The 11,170-nt window shown below is 35.5% G+C and overlaps 2 protein-coding genes across 6 annotated transcripts; one reads left to right on the forward strand and one right to left on the reverse strand.

The window, feature by feature from the left end:
• Positions 1–793: 793 nt before the first annotated feature.
• Positions 794–7,280, forward strand: LOC132067838 (magnesium transporter MRS2-5). Of its 5 annotated transcripts, none has more exons than XM_059461207.1 (7): positions 796–2,503; positions 2,653–3,256; positions 4,897–4,967; positions 5,292–5,420; positions 5,956–6,297; positions 6,812–6,859; positions 6,991–7,280. In XM_059461207.1, the coding sequence occupies exons 2-7, from the start codon at positions 2,821–2,823 to the stop codon at positions 7,219–7,221; spliced, it is 1,257 nt and encodes a 418-aa protein (XP_059317190.1). In that variant the 5' UTR covers positions 796–2,503; positions 2,653–2,820; the 3' UTR covers positions 7,222–7,280. The 5 variants fall into 5 exon arrangements, with proteins under 5 accessions (XP_059317194.1, XP_059317190.1, XP_059317191.1 ...); XM_059461208.1 differs by having other exon boundaries at positions 796–2,486; XM_059461209.1 differs by having other exon boundaries at positions 796–1,334.
• Positions 7,281–8,002: 722 nt separating this feature from the next.
• Positions 8,003–10,887, reverse strand: LOC132067839 (uncharacterized). The gene is made up of 3 exons (XM_059461212.1): positions 10,175–10,887; positions 9,126–9,532; positions 8,003–8,508 (listed from the first exon to the last, which is right to left on the reverse strand). The coding sequence occupies exons 1-3, from the start codon at positions 10,494–10,496 to the stop codon at positions 8,056–8,058; spliced, it is 1,182 nt and encodes a 393-aa protein (XP_059317195.1). The 5' UTR covers positions 10,497–10,887; the 3' UTR covers positions 8,003–8,055.
• Between the last annotated feature and the right edge of the window lie 283 nt (positions 10,888–11,170).

An 11,170-nucleotide genomic window follows, 5' to 3' on the forward strand; every position in this document is an offset into this window, starting at 1 on the left:
TTATTAATAAGTCATTTAATGATTAAAATCAATCATAGATGCTTTAAAAATTATGCAACCACTAACAATTCATTGAAATTTTTAATCAATAATAATAGTAAAATAGGTATGAAATGGTTAGCATGGGCATCTATTAAATACTCCCTCCGGATCAAAAAGAGTAAATAGGTATGAAATGGTTAGCATGGACATCTATTAAATTTCCCTCCGGATTTTTTCTTGAGTAAAAAAGAATGTCCACTTATCAGATCAAGAAAGAATTTGCCACTATTAAGTGCTATGTGATTAAATCCCAATACCTATTTAATTAGGGACAGTTTAGTTTAATCACCTATTTTTGTCTATGAGTTAGTATTTTTTTAAAGAAGTGTATAAATGGCTAAGTGAACACTTTTTTTTTATCTCGAGGGAGTAATATATATGACAAGTAAAATGGACGGAGGGAATATTATTTTTTTTTACCAAAAAAAGAAAAAGGTATTTATAGAAAGGTAGGTATATTCACATTTTCCCCTTCCTTTCCATTACTTTCTCACAGCTTGTAAAAAAACAAACGGTTTAGATTGTGGCTACGTGTCCACTTGGGCTTGGATTCTATAATTGATTAATCTTTACTATAACTTTATTTAATATTCACTGCAAATCTGCACTGTGTGTAAAACGTGCTATCTTTTTTTTACTTCTTTTATGTTCATTTTACCTTCATGTAATCTTTGTTTCTGTTTGACTTCAAGAATGTTACAGACACCCTTTAAACCCCAAAACATTTTCTTGAAAAGGTACAAACTTTTTTCTTATTGTGTTTTGAGTTTTTGATTCATCTTCTTGATTTGATTATCTGTGGGGTTTAATTTTCTTGGTTCTTTAGTGCTTTTATAGTTGATGATTTGTGGTTATTATTTTGATGGTTAAATATTTGGGTGAGTAGGGTAGTATGCTGTTAATTTTGAGTATCAAGATTCAAACTTTGAGCTTTTTTTTTTTCATAGTTTATTGTTCTCTTTATTTGAGCTGGTAGCTTACAGGGTCTTTGTGAGATAGAAAAAAAAAATTGCTTACTATTTATGGATTTTAACATGGTTATTGATTAGTTGTGGAATTGTGTTGTGTGTAAAGATTTTATTTTTGTGATGTTGGAGTTGAGTTTCCATGCTAATTTTTGAGGTGTCAGACGTTGGCTATAGCAGGAGTTAGGACTTAGGAGAGGTAGAGGTAGGCCGCAGAAGAATTTGGGGGAGGTGATTAGACAGGACATGACAGAGCTCCAGTTGACTGAGGACATGACCTTGGATAGGAAGGTGTGGAGGTCGAGGATTAGGGTAGATGGTTAGTAGGTAATAGAGTGTTATCGTACTTTTAATTGTATGATTTAGGGTAGTAGTGTAGTTTCTTTTTCGCTAATGTGTATTGATATCTGTTGCTATATTTGTTTTGTACATTTGCTATTTTGTTGTCCCTTGTTCTTTCCTACGTTTCTGCATCGGTTACGTTTCTTTTGAGCTGAGGGTCTACCGGAAAAAGCCTCTCTATCCCATAAAGGTAGAGGTAAGGTTTGCGTACATCTTACCCTCCCCAGACTCCACTTGTGGGATTACACTGGGTATGTTACTGGGTATGTTGTTGTTGTCGGTTACATGAAAACTGAGTGCGAGTAGCGTGATTATGTTACTATTGCCAGATTTCAATGCCATAGGACGAATGGTAGTTTTCTATTCTAAATAGAAAGTAAGTCAAATTTGTCTAAATACTAGGCCTAAAATGTGACCCCGAGTATGCTGGCCCTTCTGTCAAAACTACTTTTGAAAGAGATACTGTTGATTCCGTATCAGACCATCCATAGCAGTAATATATATAAGTTGACCATAATAAGTGCTCGATTTAAATAAATGGTTCCACATTTTATTTACTTGCAAGCTTGCATTCATTTGATGCTTGTGATACCTTCTTATTGTGGAATTAGGGTTGGATCAAGAACTCACTTTAGTGCTTGAATAATTTTACTAATTGCAAGTTATAACCTCCTGTTTGGATATCTTCTATCTCTTCCTTTTTCTGAGTGCTTAAAGATCTTTTTTGATGTTTGAACTGAGTTTCCATGTTACTTTTGATTTGGGGTTGCATGAAGGGGACATGCATTTCATATTATACTTGCAACACGCCTTCTTATAGTGGAATTGGGATTTGGAATAGGAACATACAATAATGCTTGGGTAAACTAGTGCAGTTGAAGATCTCCTCTTTAGATATCCTCCATTTCTTATTTTGCAGCAGCCTATGAAACCATGATATCAGACTCCTTTCGTTAATTCCTAATTCTGAATATGCATGAATGCAAATGATAAGGAAGATTGATGTTGAAATAGGGCTTTGCATGTCCCTAATTTTGGCCTATGCTTAGACTTAAGGAAATTATTTTGATGAGGATCGTAAAAGGGTGAAAATCAAGGAGTAAAGCTTTCTGATGAGGAGTGGACCAATGGCCACGTGTTAGTCTCATTTTCTAGTAAGCGTGTGTGGAGTCATATTCAGGATCCGCGTGTTCATATATTTTCTTTTGTGGTATCTACTTATGTTGTTTAGTGTCAAGATGAAGCTATTAGTGAAAATTACACATTTTTATGTTTTGATAAGCTACATCTATTTATTTTGCAGGGGCAGTGAGATATGACACTAAAAAGGTTATAAGAACCGTACAAAAGAAGAGCTACCACTATTGCTTGCCCTAACACTCGGCTAAAGCAACAGGCTGCAGTTCGAATAAGAGTACTAGTAGCTGATCAATGCTGAAATTTTTGTTTCTGAGATTTGTTACAGAAGAAAATGGCAGAAGAAACTGGTGTATCTGTTTTTACAGATATTCCAGAATCTACGTCTACTAGGTTGAATACAGATGTACAGGCAAATAGCAACTTTCACGGATCTGGTCTACCTGGTCTTAAGAGGAGAGGCCAAGGTCATGGGAGTCGCTCTTGGATAAAGATTGACGAGCATGGAGATTCAAAGATTTTGGAATTGGATAAGGCTACTGTTATGAGACATTGTGCTTTGCCAGCTAGGGATCTCCGTCTTTTGGACCCGAAATTTATCTATCCTTCCACAATATTAGGGCGAGAGCAAGCTATTGTGGTAAACCTTGAGCAGATCAGATGTGTCATTACAGCTGAGGAGGTTATACTGATGAATTCTTTGGATGCTTGTGTACTGCAATACGAGTCTGAATTGTGTAAACGCCTTCAGACAAATAAAGATCAGCCGGGTAAATCCATTTCTATTTATCTTTCTGCAATAAAGTTTTTTCTTATTGCTAGGTTGTCTCCTTTTGTTTCTGCATTAGCTTTAGATTATTTAAGTTGTCTTGCAACAATGGATTATAATGTTGACAAAAAAAATTATTCCACCCTCCATTCGGTCCCTCCGTGCCAGTTTAACTGTTACTTGTGGCTTTTCTAGGCCCATTAGACCAAATTTAAAAGTGAGATAACCATTAATGTATTGAAAGTAAAACTTAAGTTTCAGAAACTACTAGCACTAAAGATTCTGCATTCCAGGGTCAAAAGGAGAATTGAAAGACTTCTTCTCAGAGGAAAACCTGTTGTACTCTTGGAAAGGCAAAAACGATTAACAAATTGCACAGAGGCTGTACTTAACACTTTTCAGAGTTGGATAGGCATAACTTTTTAAGCAAAGTGTGGAATGCCAGAAAGTCTATTTCTGTAAGGCTTCTACATTGGAATCGTTTGGGATTGAGGCATAGTTGTTGAAATGTTGTTCTGTCTATGTGTGAATCAGATCCATGTAACTCTAAATCATTGGATATATGGCACCGTAACACAACAAAAAACATGAATTGCTGAAATCGATTGGATCCACCCCTTCTTCCCCCTCAACGGAAAAAGTTGAATAAATGGAAAGCTTGTGAGATTCTATGTGGGGAGCGGAACTCCATGTTGTTTGGTTTTTCTTTTTAATTTTTGTATCTCGTATTTTATCAACGATTATCAATATGTTTGTATAAGAATAACAAAACTTCTGAACATTCTATACACACTAGAGAGAGATCAAGAAGTCCTGGAAATAGTTCTTGGCTCCTTTGTCTCATAGCATTTGAATCCATTCGTGAATCTGCATAAGGAGAATTATTAAAGCAAAAATGGAAAACCTGGATGATGCTATAAGTTGGACATGTTTCTCACTATTGGAAAATGGCTTAATTATTTATGTTGTGATAACCGCGATATTTCCATGTGTCTAACAGCGGATTATGAATATATAAAGACCTCAATTGAAAGGTAATATTGGAAAATAAAAAATAGACAAACACTGAAGGTATTGAGTATAATGCTACTTTTGACCAAAATGCTACTGTTGGCCAACTCACTTATACAAAGAAATAGAAAAATTAGCCTTAGAATGTTGTTTCTTCCAACTTGTCTCAGTCTGAGCTTTGGAATGACAGCATGTCTTATATCTTTGACTTCAGTTTAGTCAAATTTATCATTTATGTACTTAGTATCTGTAGTTCTTTACTTATCAATAAAAAAAGTAACTATAGCTATTAGAAGTGATGGAGGCTATCCCCTCTATATAAATGAATGACACTTAAGCATTTTCAGCAACCGATGATGTTTTTGTTGTTTGACGGATGCGTTATTGCAGTGATTATTCTGAAATGTTATCTCTCCTTTGCATTTATTTAGCATGACGTCATATGTATTTTGATACAACAGCAAGCACACCATTCCAAACTTGTTAGCATCTGTTCGATGAATCCTCTATATCCATTCCCCTCCGTTCAAACCTATTTTATTCCAGTATGGTGTTTCTTTTGATATATGGTAAAATTCTCTAAAGAAGATATTTCAACTTTTTCACAATGAACGGTGTGTTTCAATTCAGATGGTCTTCCTTTCGAGTTTAGAGCCCTTGAGCTAGCTTTGGAGCTAACTTGCTTGTCACTTGATGCTCAGGTATGCAGCAGACTCACTTGATGGCTGATTGAATACTCTTTTTGTGTAATAGACTAGAATATTTGCTGTCCATTGCTGGCTAATATACTAGCACCAATATGTGTGTTGCATAATGTGATAAGGATATTAATAAATTCCACCAGTGTTGTTATTACTCAGTATATTATTACCATGATGTGAGGTGTTGGCCGGAATATAAATTGACTTTGACATGGTTTTCTTTTATCTGTATCCAGTACCTGAGACAAATTGCAGTAATTTCTCACGATTAAACATACATTCTCAATCAAAACTTATTTTTTCTTGTCGTTCTAAATTAAACAGGCGAAAGAATTAGAACTGGAGGTATACCCCGTGCTTGATGAACTAGCTTCATCTATTAACACTCTAAATCTGGAACGAGTTCGTAGATTGAAAGGTCAGCTGCTTGCCTTGACTCAGCGAGTCCAAAAGGTATGATTATAGTACATAGTCTGATAGTGCTTGCCTAATAGCCTGTTTGGCCAAAGCTTCCAAAATCTGCTTTTCTGAAAAGTGATTTTCGAAAAAGTACTTTTGGACAGTAGGAGTTTGTGTTTGGCTAATCAATTTAAAAAACACTTTTGGCAATATTAGAGCAGTACTTTGTGCTTGCACAATGTTCCAAAAGTCTGAGTAGTAATTCTGCTACTACTCAGAATTACTTTTTTCTCCTAAAAACTTGGCCAAACACCTAAACTTTCTAAAATAACCACGTTTGGCTTCTCAGGAGCTTGGCCAAAAAGGCTATAACTGTCAATCCACTTAAGCTTTTAAACAGATGTTCAGGTATACAGATGTCTTCATTACCTCTATTTCTGGAATTGGGGGGTGGGGTTGCAAAAAATTAGGGAATCTGCTCAACTTATTGACTCCTTAAGCCTAGAATAGAAGATATCTTTCACGTTTACAACTTTTTACCGCCTGTGTACTTTTAATAAGCTACTTTACTCATCTTAAAAATGTTCAGGTATGTGATGAAATAGAACATCTAATGGATGATGATGGTGACATGGCTGAGATGTACTTAACAGAGAAGAAACAGAGGAAGGAGGATTTTCTTAGTAATGATTTATATGATCAAGCGGATATATTTGGAAAAATTAGAGGAGCACCAAGATCTGCTCCAGTCTCACCTGTATCATCAACTACCGGGGTGCAGAAGTTGCAACGGGCATTCAGTAATTTGAGCTCAAGCAAACATGGAAGTGTTTCAGCTTCATCTAATGGTCAAGAAAATATTGATCAGCTTGAAATGTTGCTTGAAGCATATTTTGTGGTCATTGACAGCGCTCTGAACAAGTTGTCTTCAGTAAGAGATTCTTATTACTAGCTTTTTGTCTTCAGTAAGAGATTCTTATTACTAGCTTTTCTTCTTGAACGTTTTCCACAAAATATTATATTTATACTGCAACACTATTTAAATTAGAATGAACTAGACAGTTCTTTCCCTTATTGATTCAAGAAATGCAATTAGAGTTGAATTACCATTCTTACCAAACCAATTTCAATAATCTTAAAATTTATTTGCTAATATATAGTCTCCGGTTCTGGTTTGTGGATAAGGGGAGGATTATGGGAGTAATCTAGCATTTGATTAATAGCATGGATGATTTTAATCCCTCCAAAACCATTCATAAGTAGTTGATCTTCATAGAAGAGTAAAAAACTGCATACACCAATATTTTCTCCCATAACTCAAAATGCATGACCTCTAATTAATTTTTAGTGATGAGGGATGACTAATGCATGATCTCCTAGTTAATTTGATTCAACATTATAACTAAGGAAGTTGTATCTCACCTCCGTTCTCTCTGGTGTTGCAGCTTAAAGAATATATTGATGATACAGAGGATCTGATCAATATAAAACTTGTAAGACTAACAAGCGGATACTATCTTTTCGTGTTCTCTTTTTACTTGATTTCTTTTGTTTCAGTATTATATAGTCACATATTTACACATTGTAAAGTTCATGAAACTCACTCCAATTTATTCTGTAACAGGGCAATGTCCAGAATCAGCTAATACAATTTGAGTTGCTACTGACAGCTGCCACTTTTGTGGCAGCAATATTTGCTATGGTGACTGCAGTATTTGGGATGAACTTGAAAACTACAGTTTTTAACGATCCAGATGGGTTTAACTGGACTCTTATCATCACTGGACTCTTTTGTTTGATCGTATACATTGCTTTCTTGATTTACTTTAAGCATAAGAAACTCTTTCCACTGTAAACAATCTTAACATCTATAATGAAGGTGGAGTGGAAATGCCACGATCATTTGATTCTTCATTCTCTCTCGTCTTGCTTGAGAGCCCCTTTGTGCATTAACTTGGCTGAATTTTCGTTAGCTTTTTGCTTTGCTGTTATTCCCCTTTGCTGCATTTGATTGGGGAAAATAGATTATGCCGGAGATGAAGTTCTCCGTATGTACGATGGCTTTCTACTTTGCACACTGTATACAGTGTGCAAAAATTACTAGGTTTTGCAAGTGTGTCAATCTCGTATGATTGGCAGCTTTCACCGAGCTGCATGATTTGCATCATGATTTCAGAGAACCATTAAATTGTGCTGTGCTGAACTCTCCGTGTTTCTTCTTTTCGACTCTCTCATGGCTTGGACCAGAGGTGGATCCATGAATTAAACATGATGGGTTTAACATTTGAAATTTTTACCATTGAACTCATTGCACTTTTGAAATTATGAGTTCAGAATCTAATATTTATTTATTGAGATCTAAGCGTTTTCTTTTTGCATGTATGTTCTGTGTCAAAAGTGATGGATTCAGTTGAAAGTTGAACCCACGGCACAAAGGCTAGATCATCTTAAGTAAAACAGAATAACACCTCCCCGATGTCTATTGATCTATACATACTTCCTCAATCTTTACATGTACACTGCACATTTTGTCTCTATAATCAAAAGTGCATAGTAAGATACAAATGTAACGTAAAGGATAATGGAACTCAACATATGTTGATCAAGTTCTCAAAACTATGTAAAGAACATCCTCATTTTGTAATCCATTTCACATTGTCCTTGCTTATTTTCTCCAGGAGATCAAAGATCATTTTCCTTCCTTCCTTGGTCTATTAATCAATGCTCCATCAAGAGGTGGAATTCTTATATCAATGTCAAAAGTATCTTCACTTCCATGAATGGTCTCTTCATCAGCCTTGTAATAGCAATATGGACTTTGTAGATTTGCAGAAAACTCTGTTTCGCTCGATGCAAAGTCCTCTTGAAAGAGATTTTGTATTTCCAGTGAACAAGCTCTATTTTGGCTGCGATGAAGCGCTGTTTCAAGCTCCTTAATTCGAGCTTCTAGCCTGGATTCTATTACCTCGTGCAGGCGCAAGCTTAGCTCCCTCGGGGAAACAGGATAATTGGCAGGTTTAGCATGAACAATCCAAGTTTCACTAGTATCCCTATCTGATTCTGATGAACCAGGGCATTGCACATTGAGGCAATCTACTTTCAAGTCTCCTTGAGCCACATCTACTTCATCTTCTGGATCTAGCTGCAGAATTGAAACTCATAAATCAGAAATCTACTTTAGCTAGTCACAGAAGGAGGACTAAAAGAGATTTAGATGTTGTGATAACAAGTTAAGCAACAGAGAACTCCAAATTTTGTTAACTGAGACACCACATTAGGTATGAGGTCTATGCTCGTCTTTTCAAGAAGGAAAATCTACTAGTTTGAATAGGATTTGATCAACCAATTAACTATGCCTTAGTCCCAAACTAATAGATGAGCTATATGAATGCTCTATATTTGTCGCTCTTTGAGGATTAGTGATAATGACAATTGTGCCTCAATCTCAAGCAAGTTGGGGTCAGCTATGTCAATCCTAACTGTCCAAGTCGTTCCGTTTGAGCTCGTCTCAGTCAAAGTCTCGAAAAGGATGTTCCCAAAAGTACTAATAGACGAGCTATATGAATAGTCTATAGTTGTCGCGATTTGAGGATTTGTCATAATGACAATTGTGCCTCAATCTTAAGCAAGTTGGATCGGCTATACAAGTCCTCACTGTCCATGCCATTCCATTTGAGCTCGTCTCAGTCAAAGTTTCAAAGGAAATTTTCCAAAGTACCAACTTCCAACAAGTACAAGTGTAGCTAAATGCAGGTTTACCTCAACAAAATCAGATATCATTTCAAAGGTTGAAACCTTCAAGCTCATTTCCAACCTTTCCAATTCAGCCTCAAGCTCTGCCTCGATTTCGCTCATCGACTCGTGTTTCTCTGCTGCCACAGGATCTGTGTTTTCACTGGTTTGTCTTGTTGGTTCATTAACTTGAATATCAGAAGAAGTTGACAATAGCTCAACAGCTGACATAGAGGGACTAAATGAATTTGGATTTTCATAATCATCATTAGAAAGCTCTTTCACAGTGATTTCCTCTTCTAACTCTTGAACTAAATTCTTGGTCCATTCTAACTTCTCATTCAGCTTTTCTGTCTCTCTTCTGTTTGCAATAATAGCAGACACCATGCCAGTAATGATTCCCATATACATTAGAGCCATTCCATTTGGTATCCCTGCTTGAATCGAGGCAAGATAGAAAGACATAAAGCATTACTATATCATAGTTAAAAGCATAGAGTCCTAGCAACATAGGTTTTGGCTAGATCTATTAGAGCATCAAAATAACAATAAACTCATATTCTTCAATTGTTATTTTCCAAGTTTCCAGAGAAAACAGACACTCGAAAATATAGAAAATTAATAACTTCACATAAAACTCGAGAGATTCCTTGAGCAGAAACATATATATCACAAGTGTGAAGAAGGAGAATTGAAACCAAACAATGAAAAAGGGGCTAGAGAGCAGAAGAACAGCTCATTCAACCTACAATTCATTTGGCTAGTTCATGATCTGGTAATTGCATTTTGTCAAAGGAAACTATTTGAGGTAATTATACACTAAGAGCACTAAGATAAAACCGAAGCAACTGCAATAAGTATAAAGTGAAAATGAAACAAGAATATGTAAAATCAACCACAATAAAATACAGTTTAACTTATATACAGTTAAAAAAAGCAGAAACAATAACCTAGAAAATAAGGCAGGTTACATGCTACAACACGTTAATTACATAGATACATTAAAACATCTCTACATTGTCAGCGTATATATGTTAAAATCCGAATAAACTTGGTATAGTAATCGAAGTTAGAACCTGTTGAATTGAATGGTGCACCAGAATCACTAGTGCAATCTGTAGAAGACATATTTTCTGATGAATCAAGATTAAGTTGTCTGAATCTGAAAGCCCTTTGATCATTAACTTCTTTTTTAGCTCTTTTCCGAGCTAGTCTGTGAAATGGACAAACGTATTCGCGTAGTTGCTGCAGCAAATTCTTGTTATCTGATTGTTCATGTGTTGAAAATTTAGGAAATTGATTTTTCTCTAGTAAGTTGTTCTTATCCTCTGATGAACTTTGCAAATGTTGCGCTACATAACCTGCACCTGCAGCTGCTACAACAACCCAAAACTCCATATTCTTGTATCTTCATGCACAAGCAAAACTACACCTTCAAGAAAAAAGAAGAATTGATCTTTGGTTATTAAGGCTTCAAGGTTATGCATTCGTCATAATTGGGCTCGTGGACTAAGACGAGTATAAACGGAGGGACATTAATAGTGAAGATTCACACAGCCGACCCCAGTTTTCTTGTGATTGAAGTAACATGTACACCTTGAAATAGTCGAGGAGCGTCTAAGTTGATCCGGACATCACTGTTAAGAAAAAAAGATCAGAGCTACTAATGTTGTGGTTTTAGAGAGGATAGAATTTTAACATGTCCTACTCAAAAAATTAATTGAAGAGAAGAGAGATTTTCTGCTAAAATGTATTCAACATTAGATTGTGGAATAGGAAGAAAAAAAAGCTACTAATTAATGATGAGGAAGACGTGGAAACTATGATAGTAACGTTGTCCCTTCAGAAAATCCACAAAGAACATATCATTATGCCATAGATAGAGTTACATAACGTCTACTATTAGATTAATAGACTATGGCTTGTTAAAAAAAGACAAAAACATGAGTTTTCACAAATGTGCTCCTTGTTAAAAGTTAAAACATATCGTAATAATAACAATTATTATAAGTAAAGATTCTTTACACACTCTCTTTTAGTTTAATAACCTGTGATAGCAAATTACTTATCAT

The sequence above is a fragment of the Lycium ferocissimum genome, chromosome 8 (assembly GCF_029784015.1).
Source record: "Lycium ferocissimum isolate CSIRO_LF1 chromosome 8, AGI_CSIRO_Lferr_CH_V1, whole genome shotgun sequence".
NCBI classification, from domain to species: Eukaryota; Viridiplantae; Streptophyta; class Magnoliopsida; order Solanales; family Solanaceae; genus Lycium; species Lycium ferocissimum.